We start from the raw sequence: 18,926 nt of genomic DNA, 5'->3' as shown, positions 1-18,926 counted from the left end.
TGCGCACAGCCAGTCAGATTGGCTTGCTGCATTATGGAAAGGAAATTGTATCAAACCCAGAACTCATTAAGGCTGTGACTTTTCCTTATTATTAGATTATTTCCTTTGGGGCATGGAACATAAAAAAACTTCCTTTGAGACCTCTGCTGTTTAGATGTCCATCAGCTTAAACCTTTTGTCTGTCCCCCAAAATAAAATTCTTAACAATTCAGTACGTTAAACACTCTGTTGACCTGATTGCTGATGACATCCTCCAGTTTTACTCTACCCTAACCCTAACCATTAAATAGTTCAGAAGTCTGGTTCCTATCACCACCACTGTGAACTATTCTGACTCATTAAGTTTCTCTAAAACTGTATGTTTCATATCAGACTACTATGAATGGCTTCATCAGTGGTATTCCCATTTAATCTGGTTTGGGGCATACTGAGGCAGCACTGGTTAAACAGCTGTGGTTTATGAATATCTCAATAGTAACACAGAAATGTAAAACCTAACTCTCCATTATGTTTCATGAAAAAAGAAAGATCTCTAACAGGTTTCAAATCCATGGTAAGCCTGCTAGCCAAATGCTTTAATTATTGGGCTAAAATCTTGGAGTCTGTTGGAGAAGAGGGTATCTGCATTCCAAAGAAGTGTCTAGACTTTATACAGTTCCTTAGCTACAGATTCTGTTTTTTCTGGGAGTGAGGCCCGATAGCAGATGGTTCATCAGCAGCACTTTCTACAGTTTCCTCACATGATGTGAAATCACGCCCTTAAAAAGCAGCCATTCATCTCCCTGGTGCAGAGCTGCTAGACTGTTTACCATGCTGTCAGTCTAAATGGGGATTGATGTCACGGGAGTGCAGGAGTGACAACAGCAGCCGTCTTTAAGCTCCTCACTGTTTTATGAGACTTTTTATGTACTTTAAAGGAAGCCAGGGCTGCTTAGTGTTCATCATCATATTTGCATGGAGATTGCTCTTGTTTAATCATGTTCTTGTCATTATCAATCACTCTGACAATATACATATTCAAAATTAAACTGTACTGAGGTTATGTCTCTATTTCTAACACTCTGTCTCTGTCTTGGTCTCTGCCTGTGATAGCATAAGCAAACAATACATGAACACACCCTCTTGACAAACAGGAGTTCTTCTGTTTAACTAGCTTGTTTGTCTGACCTGTTTATAAGAAATGAGAATAAGAAATATCTAGGGAGCCATTTCTTCTCACTATTTTCCCCTCATCCTGTGCACATTCTGGCTGGGGTATAACATGGACTGATGAGCACATGCCTGGATTAAGTGCTTGTAATCAGCTCCTTTTAAGGGTTGCCAGGTCTTATCATCATCTAACACTTTCACATAAACATATATTTCATAACATTGCATACAAAGAATAATTTTTGTCTGATATCTATATCGAAGCAACAGAGTAAACACCTTGAGAATGTTACTATTACCAGAGGAAAATTCTAAGGGCTTTCAATGCCTTCATAAAAGGCCTAATGATTTCTTGAAACTAACAAATACATGTTTGTCATTTTATTTGCTTGTATTCAACCTCTGTATGTATCACAGTACTGCTCTTGTTCCATTGTTAAGTTTTGGATGGAAACAGTGTTAAACTCTTGAAACACCCAGGGGGAAATTGGCCAATCAGGTTTTCTCAGTGGTATCTAGGGAGATATAGATAAGCAAGTTTCCTATTGGTTAGGACTTAAAGAGCCAAAAAGAAATCCTAGCATGTTAGATGAACTATCAGCATGATTATGAAGTGACGGGGATTAGCCAATCAGGTTTAGATTTACAATAGCCAGGACGAGTTTTGTGAAAAAAAAACGTCACTCTAGGCTTCCTGTAAGTCACAGTACTAGACACCATGAGCTCCTCAAGGATGTCCGATGACAGGAAAATTTAACTTTCAAACTGAACAGAATAGTATTTTATTAGTATCGCTACCAACGAGATACCACTCTAAAGATGCTCAGCACGAAGTCCACCTATAAGATCATCAAACAAGCTCCTGTAGCAGACATCCCTCAAGAAATAGGGCTGATTCCACAGCAGTGGCTATGGAAATCCAGACACTATTATATCACCTGTAATTGGCAGCTGCTGCTCATCAGGCTGTTCTACAAACGCAAAGTATAGGACACTGTTGGAACTCCTCATGCAGAAACATGTCAAAGTTTATCACTTCCTCCTCTACTACTAGAATGCCTACGCCTTGCCCAGTGTGCTATATCATTTTAAATGCTCACTTGATTTTAGGGTGTTTACTTAGTACTTTGTGGTTTTAGACTGCAGCAGTGAGCAATAAGCTTCACTGGGAGGGCCTCTATGTAGGACAATAACTAACAACACGGGACTCACTAAGTCACTACAGACAGGTGTGTGTGTGTGTGTGTGCGTGTGTGTGTGTGTGCAATGACACAGATCCACTTCCTTTAGAGGTGCACTGCTGAATACAAAGCAGGCTGTGTCCGTCTGTGCATAACCATGATGAAACTGTTCTTGTGGTGAGGGTCATCAGACAGGCAGTGGCCTCAAGCCCTCTCTTTGACCTGTCCAGTCATTTTCACTATGATCCTCTATCACGATCAGTATCCACCTATGGCCTTCAACTACTTCCTGCTAAGCCTTCCAAGTTGTGAACATTGATTTTATGGGGTATTGGCTGTCAGTGCTATCAGAGGCGAGTGTTGATGCTGTGTGAGGTGTGTGTTTGAGGGAGTGAGAGGAGATGCTGCACGTGCACACTGCACATCCAGCTCAGCCCTCCCACGCTTTTACTGCACTGACACATACATTATGGTTCAGCAAGCTGGGCTGTTAGTCACATAACATGTTTTATATTGCATTACAGCAGTCAGATACGGATCTTTCCTTGTACTGTGAGTCTGTATGGTATTATTACATGGCCTTAACCTTGAAACTTCATTGTTGATCTACCTCTTACAGGCCTTACATCTTAATCACAGTAACATTTAAATGATTTTAAGAACAAAAAGAATACATAAGAGTATAAAGATTGATGAGAACTTCTAAACTATGCAAATGTGTTTAAAGCTGATGATGATGCAGAGTCTAATGTGAGAGTAAAGTGATAGTGGTTGCACTCTCTCTCTCTCTCTCTCTCTCTCTCTCATCATGCCTGCTGGCTTCCTGCCTGTGGCTTATGGGCCTGAGAGCAGAGAGTAACATGTCTGACCGTCAGCTCAGCTGAACCTCTGTAAACATATGCTAAATCCTCTATAAAACCGTGAGAGACCTTGTACTGAAACTTGTGTTTATGCTAGCAAATCATCTTATGTCTTGAATAAACTTAGACAATAATGTAAATTTAGACAAACCGTAATTGTGAGGTGTTCTGTGGAGAAATCAGTCATAATCATTTTTTCTTGACCATATTCCAACCACTCTTTCTCTCTTAGAATTAAACAGGCCATGTTTGTTAAAAACAGTTCATTAAAACTGATATATGTAAATGAACTCTGCTCTGATTGGCTGCGTTGTGTTTGGTCCTGTTCAAAAGAAGCCCAGGGCAAAACATTCCTTATAACTTTAGCATGTATGAGCAGAGTAGATTCTGTTGTCTGTATATATATGCATATGTGTTGTTTTTATATGCATCACAAAACAATGGATTTAAAACTGACCATTTTTGTAGCTTAGGTACCATATATGGACTGTATGAACTATGTACAGTATGTTTTTAAACTTAAACAGTGTTTGCTTTTGTTTTTACATGAAATAGTCCATTTAATAATTTGAGTATTGTTTAATATTTTGGTTTTCAAACAAATGAACATGGATAGCCACTGCGCTTTAACAGTGTTACATGCCTTCTGTGCACAAAACAAATTAGCAAAGGAAAGGAACTGTCAAATCTGTCAAAACTGTCAAATTCAACCTACTGGCACCTTTCCTCTGTGCAAATTCATCCATTTTAATCTCTACGAGAGTCTTTGTTTTATTTACATGTCACACAGACTGAAAAACTATGTTACAGTCTTTCCAAGTGGCACAGAAGGAATGTGTAGTTAATTAGTTGGTATTGTTCTGTTTGTACAGCTTATAATTAAGTGCAGTTTTTCCTACTGTAATAATTTTTAAACTAGCCAAATTTTAGAATGCTTTCCAAAGTAAATTAAGTACAAGCAAATAAAGAAATGAATAGAACATGGTGCATGAAAAACAATGAAAAAGTGATGATTTGTATAATATTGGTACTTATTTGAACTACCACAATATTTTATTAGATCAAATTATTGGCCCAACGCTAATCATTAATGAATAAATCATACAGTGAACAGTCACATGCCTTTGTTTACATTCCAGATTAGCACCTTTTGCTTCTTGTGTTGACCACATCTTGAAATCAAAGCGTTCTGTGTCAGTAGTCCATTCGTCCTTGTCAAGTGTATGTTTGTATACTGTAAAATGTGAGTCACTGAGGCTGAGGATTAGTCTGAGTATTTCACTGACGAATTCTGCTATTACTGATTAAAGGTGCTTAAGATGGCTAGCAAGAGCAAAAAAGAAGCTCATCCTCCACATTTTATTTACTGATTCTGTGTCTTTAGAAGGCCACAGGTAAAAGAATATTGGTCCACTTGATCCATTTGGAATATTTACTCTGAAGTTCAGAAGCTGCTGGAAATGCACAAGCTTGCTATATTAATTACTCTGTTCCTTGATTACAGGAAGGATATGAAGCTGTGGACACTATCAAAGGAGCTTGGTTTGCGGCTATGTTCACAGCATACTGATGCATATTGTAACACATGTATGGTTGACTGAGCGCTTTGCGTGGCACTCTGTACCACACATTCTTCAACTGGGCTGGTATCCCACAGTTCTCTGGGGCTCATAGACCTGCTGCCATGGCTCTCAGGATCCACACAGTGTGATGATGTAATCACTGAGAATGTTACACATATGCTCCAGGCTCTCTCACTGCAGGAACTCGTCCAGGAGCAAACGTGTGTGCGTTTACGTTTGTGTATGCTTCGTGACAGTACGTGTGGAACAAGGAAAAGATAAATTATTCAGGACACTTATACATGCATGCACACACACACAGTATTTTGTATGACTTTTTATTACACAAACAATAGCAAGTATTAGCCATAGGTGTCAAATATGTATACAAAACAGTAAGTTATGTAATTATTGTTATTTGTTTATTGATTTTTGCTCTTTTCTGCCCAACCACTATAGTGATATGCCAAAGTATCTACTTCCCACTTGTGAAATGATATGTTTTGTTGATTTTCTAAGTAAAATACACACATTCTTTTTCTGAGAACACATTGTAATGCACAATTATTATTAAAACATACAATTTTATTTTTATTCAATATTTTAAACACAGCAAATAAATAGAAATTGTGCATTACAGTTTTTTCAGAAAAATGCTATATAATATTTAAGTTTGTCCCCTGTAGATGATGTGTTAGAAAATCAACAAAACGTAGTTTGACCAGGGGCACCTAAAAATTTCCATAAGGACAAAATATCTCAGAACATGTTCTTATTAGTCTACAATAGGTAGATGTCCATTTACATATTTTTTGCACATTTTGATCTATGACGTATAAAAAGACCTGAAGGAAATGGCAAATGCTGATTGAAATCATCAGACTTTGCAAAAAAAAAATGTCCATGCTCGCTTGAAGTGGATACATCAAGCAAATACATTTGCTGGTAAAAATAAGTTAAAATAAATGAACAATGAGCAATGAGCAAAGTTAACTGAGTTCAAGTAAATGCAGTAAAGTATGATGGTAATGGTTGTACTGAATGTGCTCTAAATGTGAAGAAAAAAGTTAATTAGTTGATAAGATGTCGTTGTTTTCTTGTCCAGTTGTAGCTACAACACATGACAGAAGGCAGCAGGTACCAATTTACTGATACAGAAATGAAAAGGTACCTTTATCTTATCAAAGAAAATAACACAGTGCTGATGTTAGACAGTAAACAGATAAGTGCCTGCCGCAGATCTGGAGTCATTATATTTACCCATATATTGTCTCTGTGCTCTCACTATGTAAAATACTGCTATAAAATCTTACAAAGCAGTAAAAGTTGCTTAACGTTACATATTTGTTTTGGTACTCAGTCAGTATTTCTCAGAAATGTTTTTATGAAGGTGATGTAGACTTTTGTGCTCTAGTACAGAGCTGATGGAAACACAGTGTTGCTTGCAGTTTTTTATGACATGTGAGTCACTGTATTGAATTTAATTTGAACCCACCTTTTTAATAAGTGCACACTTTTTAAGTCATACGATTTAAATTATTTAAAGCTTTGTGCTTAGTGAACATATGGACAGAAGCAATTGTAATACATACAAATATGGACACTGATGGGTTAATTGGACAATACTTAGATTAGATTGTGCAGAAGGATTTACAGAATATAAAGATTAAATCTGTGAAAATAATGTGCTTTCTGGATTTACAATACTACATTTAGTTCTTGGTCTTAAAATTTCCCAGATGCAATTTTCACTGCTGTTTTATGGGCAAGGCAAATATTGTTGCATATTGCAGCCTATTGGTTGTCATAGCTGTCATCCTTTTTGCTCCGCTTTGGTGTGATGGCACATTTTACCGCCGCTGCCAGACATCTCACATTCTTGAAATAAACCTCTCCACTTCAGAATGGAATTATGAAGGTCATCGTGTTGTAATTTTAGTTGTGGAAATGTTGGTCATCAGTGAGAAAATAGGCAAATGTGATGAATCAGTGCCTGACACTGTTCTGTTGGCCATGTAGATGATGACGTTCATTTTCTGTTGACATTCTGTGGTGGTGTGGGAGAGCCCTGGGTTTCATATCCTGTGGAAAATGGCAGTGGGCAGTGAGCTCCTGCGAGGTGAGGCAAGAAGCTAGAGGTAGTAGAGTCTTGGAAGGTAATAATTATCTCTTTCTCTCTCTCTCTCTCTCTCTCTCTCTCTCTGTTTGTACAGCCTAATGCAGGAGAGGCTTCCTCTATCTCTATTATTCACTGATGTTTTACTGTCTCTGAATGTACACTTATAAATCTTAGAGAGCTGCAGTCCTTTCTGTGCTCAGGTCACTTGAACATGGGCAGAGAACAACACCATGCTCTTTTCTTTGTTTTCTGTGCACCAGTTTGTGTTTATGTGTGCATAGCTTGTTGACCTTAAAGGTTTTCTTTAACTAATAACAACTGTTATTTTGATTCAAACATGATTTGCATTATATTACTTTTTATGGAAATTGAAATTGAGTTTAAATTAGTTTTGAAGTTTAACCTGAAGTTTCTTAATTTAGTTCATTTAATTGCACTAATCAGGGATGTGTTTCCCATAGTTGTCTAGCTGTGTTGGTAAATTCCATTAGATAAGTGAGTGTTCTCCAAAACCTCAGTTCCAAAGTACATTCACAGGCAGCGTCGCAGAGCTGAGTATTTTCAGCAATAGCTTAAACGCTGAAGTTAGCAGTTTAGTTTCCCGTTTGTGCATTTTGTTCACAGTCTTACTCTTAAAATAAATATGCCTATTGGTTCTCTTAATATATACTATATTGCTGTTATATGAAGCTGATGTGTGTATATACATTGCATTTGTTAAAGTATTGGCTTGTTTTTTTCATCAAAGCAGTGTAGGTTTCATTTGCAGATGGCTAATTAGGAATAGCAATAACATCGAGTACAGAGTCCCACAACTAGCTCATCTGGTGAAGCAGGGTATGAAGAACTATATATAGTAGTATATTCAATACCTGTGTATGTATAATTTTATTTTTTCCTTTTTGAACAGCTCACCAACTCAGAGTCAGTATTGTTGAACAATTACACTGTTAGAAGCTATGAGTATTTATCTTCTTCTATAAAATTACTATTTGGAGGGTTTATTATTTGTCCCACCAGTTACAATATGATACATACCAGCAAGATCAAATTGTCCAACCTGACATACTGATTAACGGCCTTACTTGCTGAAGCTCTCTGCACACATCCTGAGTATAATGAACTAACTGCTGAAGCAGCTTTTCTGTTCCATTAAATGTCTGTGCAGGCAGAATCCCCAGGGAAAGCCATCATTTGAGAGTTTTTTTATATTTCATGATGTGCCTATCCTCCAAATTCCCTCCCACTTAAAGAGAAGCCTGTCCATTGTTTTATTTACCATTCTTAGAGACCTTTCAAGCACATTATACAAGTCAGTCCACTTAAGAGAATGCAAATATGAAACATTAAGAGCATCTTGGTCATGCAAAATGTATATTAAAATACATTTCCATCTACTTTCACTACACCTATTAGCAAACGTGTCTATTGACAGGTGAATTTATCTGCTTATGCAGGATTTTTGTGTTAAAATTGAGAGAAATAACATTGCTGAGGAGAAAACATGCCAAAGTATGGTGTGCATGGCCTGCTGCAAGTCAGTCTTTAAAGCCTGCAACAATAATTTAAAAGATCATAGGCGGTGGGTCAGGTTTTGTGGGGATTTTCTTGAGCCATGTCATACTTCTTTACATACAAACATCACACGCACAGACTCAAAAAGGAGGATGTTTAGGTTGAAAGAGTAAAATCAATACAGGGAATGGGGTCCAAAGCACAGCCTACATTACAAAATGTTCTTCTGCCCTTTGCATGCTATTACATGGCTCCACCAGAGAGGTCTCCAAATTCTCAAATATTACATAATATAGCTTTAAAGAAAGCAACTTTCATCAACATTATAAAAACAAACAGGTGAAGTTTAAACTAATGAACTGCAATCCACCTGCCTTCTTTATTTGCATACTGTTTTGTCTTTTTGGCCCACAGGCCACCACAAACGTTACACTTTGTCCCTCCAAGAAAAAAAAGCTTGAGAGTTCTGATCTAATAGTCATAAAAGTCACTCTCCCCTCCTTCTTTGACCATGGCTGCATAAACTGTATTAGACAGAAAGATTGTTTCTTAAATGACTTTTCAGAGTTATGAGGCGTGTGTAGGAATTTCAGGGCGCAGACTAAAATGCATGGCATGCATGTGAGCGCTCTGCGTAGTTTAGCTGTGAATTATGCATGGCAGTGAGGGATATTTTGGTCAGCTCTTTGTGGGGCTGTGACACTGGCTCTCAGATAGCTGGAAAATGTTATCAGATGCAGTGTGTTTATACTGCATCTGGATCACAGGTAAAGCTGATCTGTTGATTATTTCTGTGCAGTGCATGTATAAATCCCATTAGCTTACCTGCAGGCTGACTCCTCCTTCTATTCTTTAGCCCTGCTGTGCCAATTGCTTTTTTAAAATGTGCAACACATGCAAATAAGGTCTATAAGTGAGTAGCAGTGACACAGGTGCTGTTGGTTTCGCTCTGTACTTTAAAAGAGTAGATTAAAAATGAGGCAGTAACTATGGGAGTAAAGTGAAGAATGTCAGCTGACATTTCACTCTAGGCTTATTATTCAGTTATGAATCTTAACACTTTTTATTCAGTAGCTGCTATGAATGATTGTGACTGCTAGGGAACTTTAATTTATGTAGTTATTAGAGGAACTGAAGTGTCAGCCTATATAGATGCCTTATAGTTCCTTTACTTGTACATTTATTCACATGCTGGGTGAACCAGATCAAAATTATAGGCCTTTTATATACATAATCTGCACATTTAATGGGGCTAAAATGGAGAAATTAACAAAAAATTAAATACAATTTTGTTCTAAATCCTTTGTAATCCAAGTCTCCCTGAAGCTTGTGACCCATTGACAGCTGCAGATGCTTGGCACTTTTCCTGATGATCTTCTGCCAGGCCTATAATTCAACCATCTTTAGTTCCTGCTTGTTTTTTGGGCTCTTTGCCTTCAGTCTTGTCTTCAGTAAATGAAATTCATGTTCGGTGAGGTTTGGGCTGAGTGATTGACTTGGTTTAAAGATTTCACTTTCTGACCCTCCAAAAATCTGTAGTTGCTTTAGCAGTCAAGGTGAATCGCTGTCCAGTGAATTTTGAACTCGTTTAAGCATGAGCATGCTTCTGTGGATTTCAGCCGTACATGCTTAAACAACCTTGTTTAATGGATAAATAGATGCTTTTGTGATCAGTTCCTTCCTTTCTCTGTATTTTCCTTGTTCATTAAGCTCTGGTACACATTGATATTTTCACCTGTCCATAAGAGTTTGTTCCAGAATTCTGTACACTTTCAAGCAAACTGTAACCTGACCTTTCTGTTATTCAAGTCTTACCAGGTTACTTGTGGTAATTTATAATGCTTTGCATATATGGGTGCACTAAATTTATTTAACCAGGACTAATTAGTCAGTTATTTGGTCAGTGTTCTTTATGTACTGATGATGTACACAGTATGCTCAAAAAAGCTGTTGTGACATAGCGCTAAATATCATCATACTGCCCACCCCATGCTGGTTTTTGTTCTGTTTATGGCATGCTTTGAAACAACTAGGCAGATGCTTACATACTGCATCATGCTGTTGATCTGTTCAGCAACATTTATTCATATTTGAAAGATGGGCTCCAAGGACTAATTAATGGTCAATAACAAATTCTTCTGAGACTTTTGCGGTGCTATTTAGAAATGACTAGTGTTTCAGAAATATGCTTTTTGAGATTATGAAGGGGTTGTTTATTATTTATTGATAGGGCCTGTAGATGTCTTTGAGCTGAGCAGAGCGATGGGACCTCCAGTATTTGAGGTTTACCACATAATTCAATGGTCAATTTTGGAGGGACTGAGAATTTTTAAGGAGAAGCCCCTTTCCAAGGAAAACAATGCCCTATAGATTTGATTTGTAGCATAAATATTAATATTTTCTGAAGAGCTTTCTGTAGGGTGGTAATAAGATAATGAAGATGAATTCACTCTCTTTTCTAAAATAAATCTATTATCCATTTAAATGAATTGTGAACAGTTGTTGTTGCAGTCCCAACTGAAATTATGTTCTTCAGTCATTTGCTGAAAGTATTCTTTGATAGTACTACAAATGCAGTGCAGTTTATGATTGATTTATGATTTATGATTATGTTGCACAAACTGCAATTGACTATTTTGTAGTTGTTTTTCATGTTTGACACCATGTTTGGCTCATCCACTACTGTGGTAATCATTGGTCTGTTCATTTTTCTTTCTTAAGCATGAACCACACACTTGATTTGGACATGATTCATGTTTTGGCTATGACTTTGGCTATGATAGTGATTGCTTATTTTACTCTTTCTTACCATGCCTTCAACAAATGATTATGTTGTGTGAAGTGAGAAGAGATTGTGTTAGAGAACTTGGGTTAGAATACTGGGCAGCATCTGCTTTAAACTAGAAGGCTGGAACCCTGCCTTGAGGAACAGAGATAGCAATGAAGAACACAGATGATAGTGGTTTGGTACTAAAACTTTGCCACAGGAAATGAAATGTAGATATGGAAAATATATAGGACACTAGACAAGAATGAGGAGGAGTTTCAGGCATTATCCTCCTCTCAAACTTTATTTCTAAGACTCACGATGGCCTGCCTTACTAGGATTGACCCTTCTTTGGCTCTTCTCTTATTGAGAGAAAACAGCAACAAACTACAAATATAAACACCTCTTGAATCATCTCCAGACATTTGTTTGTTTGCTTTCTAGTGCATGAAGTAATGATATAGCTCACAGAATAAAATTAATTTTAGTTCCTAATGTGTGAAGAACATTGTAACTGCCTGTTTACTTATACTGTAATCTGTTTCTGGCTGTTCTACGTAACAAGTTTTCTTATCTGAGTGTGCACACAGGAATGGCTAATCAGTGAAATCTAGTTTTAGCATATGAAACCACAGCGTCCATGGTAGCTGAGCTCCTCCTATGAATGCATGTATCGTGAGTCTCTATCTACCTGCATTCCCCTCTCTCTCATCTCTGAAGCCTAAATACAGGCTTACGTCGGAGTACAGTGTCAAAAACACATGCTCTGTTTGGAGATATTAGTGACCCTGAAAAGGTAATATTTAGCTTTAGTGTTAATGCTACAGTAAACAACGTCCTGAGAGCCTTTTTTCCCTCTCAGAGTACCAACGTCAGGGTTAGTGGAAGAGTAATCTGGCTGCAGATGGTCTGGGGTTTATGCTTTTACTGTCTTTATATGGGCACATTTCATCTGAAGCTCAACATCCTCAAGGGGAAGGGGGACGTGCTTCCAGCAGGTCAGTGGGATATTGGGTCATGGTTGCATAACAGAGGTAGACACACTGATGGTATGGACTCCATTATTGTGATTGATGTGGCAACAAGGGTCAAGAGTGATTTGTCTTTTCATCCATCTGTTTAGCTAATTCTCACTCTTGTTCTTTCTCTCTCTCTCTCCCTCTCTCTCTCTCTCTCTCTCTAGGTCTGGCCGTGACCGCAAGTCTTCCTCGTCTCTCCTCCTTCTTGTAGAAGTCATGGATTAAAGAAGAGGGGTGTGTGTGTGTGTGTGTGTGTGTGTGTGTGTGTGTGTGTGTGTGTGTGTGTGTGTGTGTGTGCGTGTGAGAGTGTGTTTGTGAGCCCTTGGACATTACCATGGTGGTGAGATGGCTGCTGAAGAACTCCCAGTAAGAATACAGAAAGTAAGTATATAATCTATTTGCTTTCATCACTGGTCATGCAGAATGAGAATTGCTACATACAGATTTTACACTACCTGTCCAAAAGTATTCAGACACCCCTAGTGAACTCAGCTGCTATAAGGTATACCCATTGCTGGCACAGATGCTCCCCCCCATCATGAGGCTGTGGAGCAATAGAACTGTGTTCTCTGTACTGATTTTTTTGGGAATGAGTTGGAGTGGTATTTGTAGTCCAGAACTAACATCCAACATCAGTACCTGACCTCACTAATATTCTTGTGACTGAATATGATCATATCCTGACAGCAATGTTTTAATATGTAGCTAAAGCTTCCCAGGAGGGTAGAGGCTCTTACTGCAGCAAAGAGGGAACAAATTCCCCATTAATACCATTTATTTATGACGAAATGCTGCACAAACAGGTGTCTACATATCACGTGTGTAATAGCAACTATAATAAATCTTTATTCATATCACACTTTTCATTTTAGCTACAAAATCTCTAAGTTCTTTACAAAGGAATGAGTAAAACACTGGTAAGATAAAAGCACCAGTGTCTTAACAAAAATAACAGCCAAGTTACAAATCAAAAGTGAAAGTGAACCACAGTAGTTCTGTTAGGCTAAACAAATACGCTTTTAAGGCAACATTGTGTTTAAGTATCATAGGGGCTGTAAATGTAAAAAATATAAAAAAAAAAAAAAAAAGAAGGGAGAACAGTACTATTATGTAATTTGTATTTTGCATTTGTTTTTTTTGTATTAAGTATGTAATTTTTGACACCACCCTTTGTCATTCATTTGTCATTAAGTGTTAAAGATTTTAGGCAATTCCTGACTTTAGACTGACCCTTCAGGTACATGTCTGCGCTTGTATCTGTGAATATTATGTACAGTTGCATTATACTGTGATGCATAGAAAAATATGTACAGTGACATAATTATCAGTAGAAAATGAAAATATTCAGTGCCATAATGTAAGCAGGCATGTAAGCATGAGACATTCAGTACTATTTAAAGTTACCCTGTTTGTAATTATGTACCCATCCTTTTCCAAGAGCTGTTACAAAGGTTAAAGATGACTCTCCAACCTACGAGGCCGTCTGCCCTCATATATGCTTCATTAGGGTCAAATTCAATTGTGTTTACACATCTAACAGCTTGTGTTCATTAAATAAATGAAAAAATGAATGGCATATGCTCCAAACTGTTGCATTAGTCTGTGACGTAGTTGCACAATAAGCTTCCAATAAAACACAATTCACTGTGTGAGTCATATGAGCTACATTTCAGCAGGGAAAATTGGCTCTGATTGTGCAATTCCAGGGGATTTTCAGGTCATGACTTTTGACATATTTATGTGTACACAACAGCCCTCTTTAATTAGAAACATAAAGTCATGATGAACTTGAGGCTTATAGGGTGGAAGATTTGCTGCCCTACCTATTGCAACAGATTTTCACCTTTTCACATAGACGTGCCCGAGCAAGTCACTTCTTGCAAGATGTACACACAGGAGGGCTGGGCTGAGTCCTGTTCAACCTCAGAAATGTTTTATGTCAACAATAATCCCTGAGTTTATCCCAGAGGTTTGAGCAAGGGCTCTTCGCTTAATAGCTCGAGTGCTTTCCTGAAATCATTCGCTTATAGTGAGGCCTACTCGGCGTTGCACACGCAACACAATGCAAACGGCTTGCAGTAACTGGGTCAGCTGAGCTCCTGCTAAAGTGCAGAGCTGTCTGATTAATAATGCATAGGATGAGGAGGAAAAAAGTTTCTTCATCTTGAGCAAAGATATTTCCTTACTGTGCTAAGGCACACGCACGTGCACATATACCTACTCCTACATACCCGCTCATTTCCTATTACCATGTGGGAGGGTGCTTTTTATGGAGTGTCAGGCTTGATTCTTGAGTACTCTGGTTTTGATCTATAAACAGCAGTGTTATTTCATTAGCTTTGGTAATAAAAACAAGATCTGCCAGAGTGGGGATGGCAGACACTTAACATTTGCCCTTGTAAGGAAATATTGAGGCGTTTCTGTACCCAGCAGGAGTTTGACACTGCCCTTTAGCTTCATCAGATATAAATGGTTACTAAAGTTGATAAACTCAGTTATGCATCTGCTGACAGAAAAACAAGTATGGCCTCTATACATAACTGGAACTAGATTTTATCCATGGGTCATTTTCTTTCTGATCTGCCATCAGTTTAGCTGGATTATCTCTCTGATTATGTCATGTGCCCTAACCAGAGAACATCTGTAACGTCATACTCTGTGGAGTCTGGAGCAGGCTGTTTGTCTGCATGGTTACGTGTACCAAGAGTTACATGGGCATGAGTTTTTGTTTTTAGAACAAAAAGAAGAAAAAAACAAAAACGTTTGAAACTATTTGAAATGTTTAGGGTTATATTTAGATCATTCCTATTACTTATGGATACTTACAAATAATAGAATATTGTACAATAAAGTAGATATATTCAAAATTCTGCACTATTTCTAGATCAACATTCAAATTCAGGCATATTTGTGATGCTGACCACGTTACAGAAAGGTCAGATTTGTTTAGTCTTCTTTTCATTGTTCAGACAACTCTCATGTGGATTTATACTACTCATCAGAGGCTTTTGCACAAACCTGTGGAATCCCTGTCAGCTTGAGTGCACACTGTTATGAAAGCAAAACAGGGACAAATATCAAATACTAAGAAATTCTGAGATACTGAGTCATACTGTTTTAACAGAAAATTACACAGATGACTTAACAACTAAACATGATAATGAGTATTTAGTGTTTACTCTTTGCCTTTTGTACTTTTTTTGCTTTCACTTTTTCAGCAAAGAAATCTACAGGGATATTTTTCCATACCTTCAAAGTCCATTCCTAGATGGTGGCTGTGTTTTCTATATCGTACAATCCAAGTAATCCCAAACATTAATTTAGGCTCATTAGTCCATTAAACCATGTTCTACATCCCAGATGTCCAGCTTTGTTTTTTTGTTTCTTTTTCTCTGTAACTTTCTCTGTGTTTTTCATACGTCATTTTAATGTGCCCATAGTGACAACTTGTCTTCTTACAGTGGAAGGATGGACAGAAACTTGTCCCAACATTGTACAAAAACAAACCTGTGTGTGTTTGTCCACAGAGCTGTTTCTTCACTGTGGGCAGTGTGTCTCACATTCCTCTCATTCTTATGTCAGGCTCCATAAGTGATGTGGAAGTGGCCAGCCGGCCACCCGGCTGACATACGCACTCACGCACATGCATATACAAAGGTCTCTGTTATTGTAGTGTGCCTGTAGGTGCTGCCTCTCTGCCCAGGACAGTTTGGTCTGGGCTGTGCTGACCTCATCTGCATGGCATTTGACCAGGGACAGTGTCTCAGCAGAGTGGGCTGCTGTAGGACAGAACACAGAGTGAGGATTGTTGGTGGAGGGGGTGATGATAGAAAGCATTGGCCCCATCTTCAGTGGGTGCAGACTGGAACATCACATCATCCTGCCCACTGTCCAGCTATCTGACTCATCCGCACACTGTCTGTACTTGCAGGGGTGTGAGTATTTACATATGTATTAGTTTGTTTTGTACTTTTACAGGACAAAAACAGCCCAGTAAAGTTTAGGGGTTAGACTTTTTTGTTACATATAGGCACTTATATATTGTGTTGTTACACTTTTATGTAGGGAAAGCCCCCAAGTACACCCACTAATATCTACATGTAAACATATAGATTATGGACTAGTATGGATTTCTTATGGATCTTTCAGTTATGTATGTAAATTTATATATATATATATATATATATATATATATATATATATATATATATATATAAAGATTAAAGATGAAAAATCTGAACTGGGCTTAAAGAGGCCCTTCATACAGTCTATTATTTCAAAGGGAAAATGAACAGTTTTGTTAAAATATAAACATATAAAAGGATAAGCAAACATTTATGTTGGCAAATACCTTTAATGGACATTTTCAACACTTCATTCACTTAAGGAAGGCTAAGTTGGCTAGTTGTCTAATTAGTCAATAGTTCTTGATCAGAGTCAGTGTATTTTATTTGTTCATTTGCTTATTTACTGTATGTATTTACTTATTTGCTTATGTTTGCAAATGTGTTATATACGTATGTCTGCAGATGAGTTTGCTCCATGTGACTAGTTAATGTCTGTGTAAGTGTAAACGTCTTTCTACTGAATATATTTTTCCTATTTGACTTACAGAACTGAATATGATGTAGGGGTGTAGCAATACACAAGTTCAGCTCCTCACTGCTTAAATACATTTAGGGCATCATTTGCCTTCAAAGAGGGGAGCAATTAATTATTATCGCCACCAAGAATTCTTCGGTGATATGAAGCTGAACTTGGCTTTCTAATTGCCAGCTTTGTGATCGAATCTTCCCGTTCCACCTTAAATGGTGCAGCAACCTTGCTTACCAGAACGGAACTGCTGCACCATTTAAGGTGGAGCAGGAAATTCCGCCAGGTAGCGACAGAGACATCAGCGTATTACTGGCAATTTTTATGCGTGTTATGAAGGAAATGACCATAAAACGCTATTACAATGTTTCTTACAACACAACGGCTATTTAACAGAGAAAATACTTACATCTATGTGTCTATTTGGTCGCTTGTGCAGCCATTTCGATGATTTGCATGCCATTCTGGGAATTTTCTCGCGACCCTCTGTTTGTAGTCCGCCTCTGAAAATCTCTGTTTGAAGGGCCAAATAGCCCTAACACTTCACCCTACCCCTCCATCTCAACAACAATCAGGACAACCCTTCCCCTAGACATGAACGCGCAAATGGAAAAAAATAACAGAAACAGTGGCTTCTATATTATGATTCAGAAAAAAAAAACATTTATGCTTAAACTTTAAATTTATGCTTAATATGAGAAGCAGTAGCAAGTTAGATACCAAGTAGAACTAGTAATGATGGCTCTAGCTCACAGAAGATATCTTTAAAAGTATTTCTTAAATAGTAAATTTTGAGCAACATTCATAGAGGTGTTTCATTTCTTCTTATTGTCTCTATCTATATACAAGTCATTTATTGATCTCTCTATATCTATGAATATTATTAACACATTGCTTGTTTGTCCAACAGAGTTTCTTTCTAAGACCATCGTGTAAAGCAGTCTCTTCACATGGGCACAAATACGTCAAGATATAATAATTATATTGGTTCATTGTATAGTATAGTATTATATCATAACATGTTGTGTTGTGTTGAGTTGTGTTGTATTAGATCAGGGCACAACTTTTGTTGAGTGTTTCTGTGCCACTGAATGGTTCAGACAAAATTCAACTTTGCCATTGTAAGTCTCAAATATTATACTTTTATCATGTTTAATGCTCTTATAAACTGAAACGTTTTTGGCACTGTCTCTTTTGTTGTACTGATAAAAGTACTGACATATCTAACTGAAATATAGATTTTGTGAAGCATTACATTCATAATATGACCCTACGTCATGAAAAAGTATAAAAATAAACGTGTCAGTTTCCCTGATGCTATTAGACATAGTTCACTGACCCAGCCCAGCTTCCACTCTCTATTTCTCTCTCTCTCTGCTTTTAGTGCTGCACTGTTTTAGTCATGAATGATGACTATGTTAAGAGTGAGTGCTCTGTAGCAGGTTCTTCTCAGAGAAAAGCATGAGATTTAATTGTCCTCTCAATCAGCTTCTCATCAGAGACAAAATGGACAGAGCAGGTGGCTATTAGTATTCCTCTGAAAGAATTGAAATATAGCAGTCTCTACTTTGTAATCAACAAGCTTTTGTTTTTCAGTTAGTCATCGTTAGCGTTACTGTCAGCTGCTCTGATATCGCTCCCCAGGCATTCTTCTTAGACACATCAGACTCTCCAGGGCTATAATTAACCAGTCCCCAATATGTGGAAGAATAGATTGACATTTGACACAAGGACAAATGCTAGAACCAGATTGAGAGATCTACCTTTTCTCCATTTTTCTTTTACTTACATTTCCTTCACTCTGTCTGTTCTCTTTCTCTCTAGATGAGAGCGTGACGCTCTGGCTACCACAAAGGCCACTGCTGCAGGCTGGGCAGCGCAGCCACATGATCACATGACTCTGGACATGGATGCGGTCCTGTCAGACTTTGTTCGGTCCACGGGGGCAGAACCGGGTCTGGCACGAGACCTGCTGGAAGGTAAGATGGCCGAGTGTTCACTTGGATTAGTAGGCTTTATTGCTATTACACTAGTAGCCTTTATCATTGTACAGTCATAATGTAATGTTATTAAAGGCTTATGTGATTTATTGCTTTACAGTCCTCTTGTAATGTTGTCTGTGTACTCAGACTTTTTCTGTGTGGCCTCTGAATGTAATCAA

General features: G+C 37.8%; 1 protein-coding gene across 2 annotated transcripts in view; it reads left to right on the top strand.

Annotated features, from left to right (window-relative positions):
• Window positions 1-18,926, top strand: part of otud7a (OTU deubiquitinase 7A) — a 103,799-nt gene that overhangs the window by 34,242 nt on the left and 50,631 nt on the right. For both annotated transcript variants that reach the window (XM_017708341.2, XM_017708342.2), the window contains 2 exons: window positions 12,337-12,553; window positions 18,590-18,744. In XM_017708341.2, the coding sequence (XP_017563830.1) occupies window positions 18,660-18,744 (85 nt within the window). In that variant the 5' untranslated portion in view covers window positions 12,337-12,553; window positions 18,590-18,659. The remainder of the gene's footprint in view (window positions 1-12,336; window positions 12,554-18,589; window positions 18,745-18,926) is intronic.

The sequence above is a fragment of the Pygocentrus nattereri genome, chromosome 11, assembly GCF_015220715.1.
Source record: "Pygocentrus nattereri isolate fPygNat1 chromosome 11, fPygNat1.pri, whole genome shotgun sequence".
In the NCBI taxonomy this organism is placed as follows: domain Eukaryota; kingdom Metazoa; phylum Chordata; class Actinopteri; order Characiformes; family Serrasalmidae; genus Pygocentrus; species Pygocentrus nattereri.
This window is presented reverse-complemented; position numbering and strand designations above follow the sequence as displayed.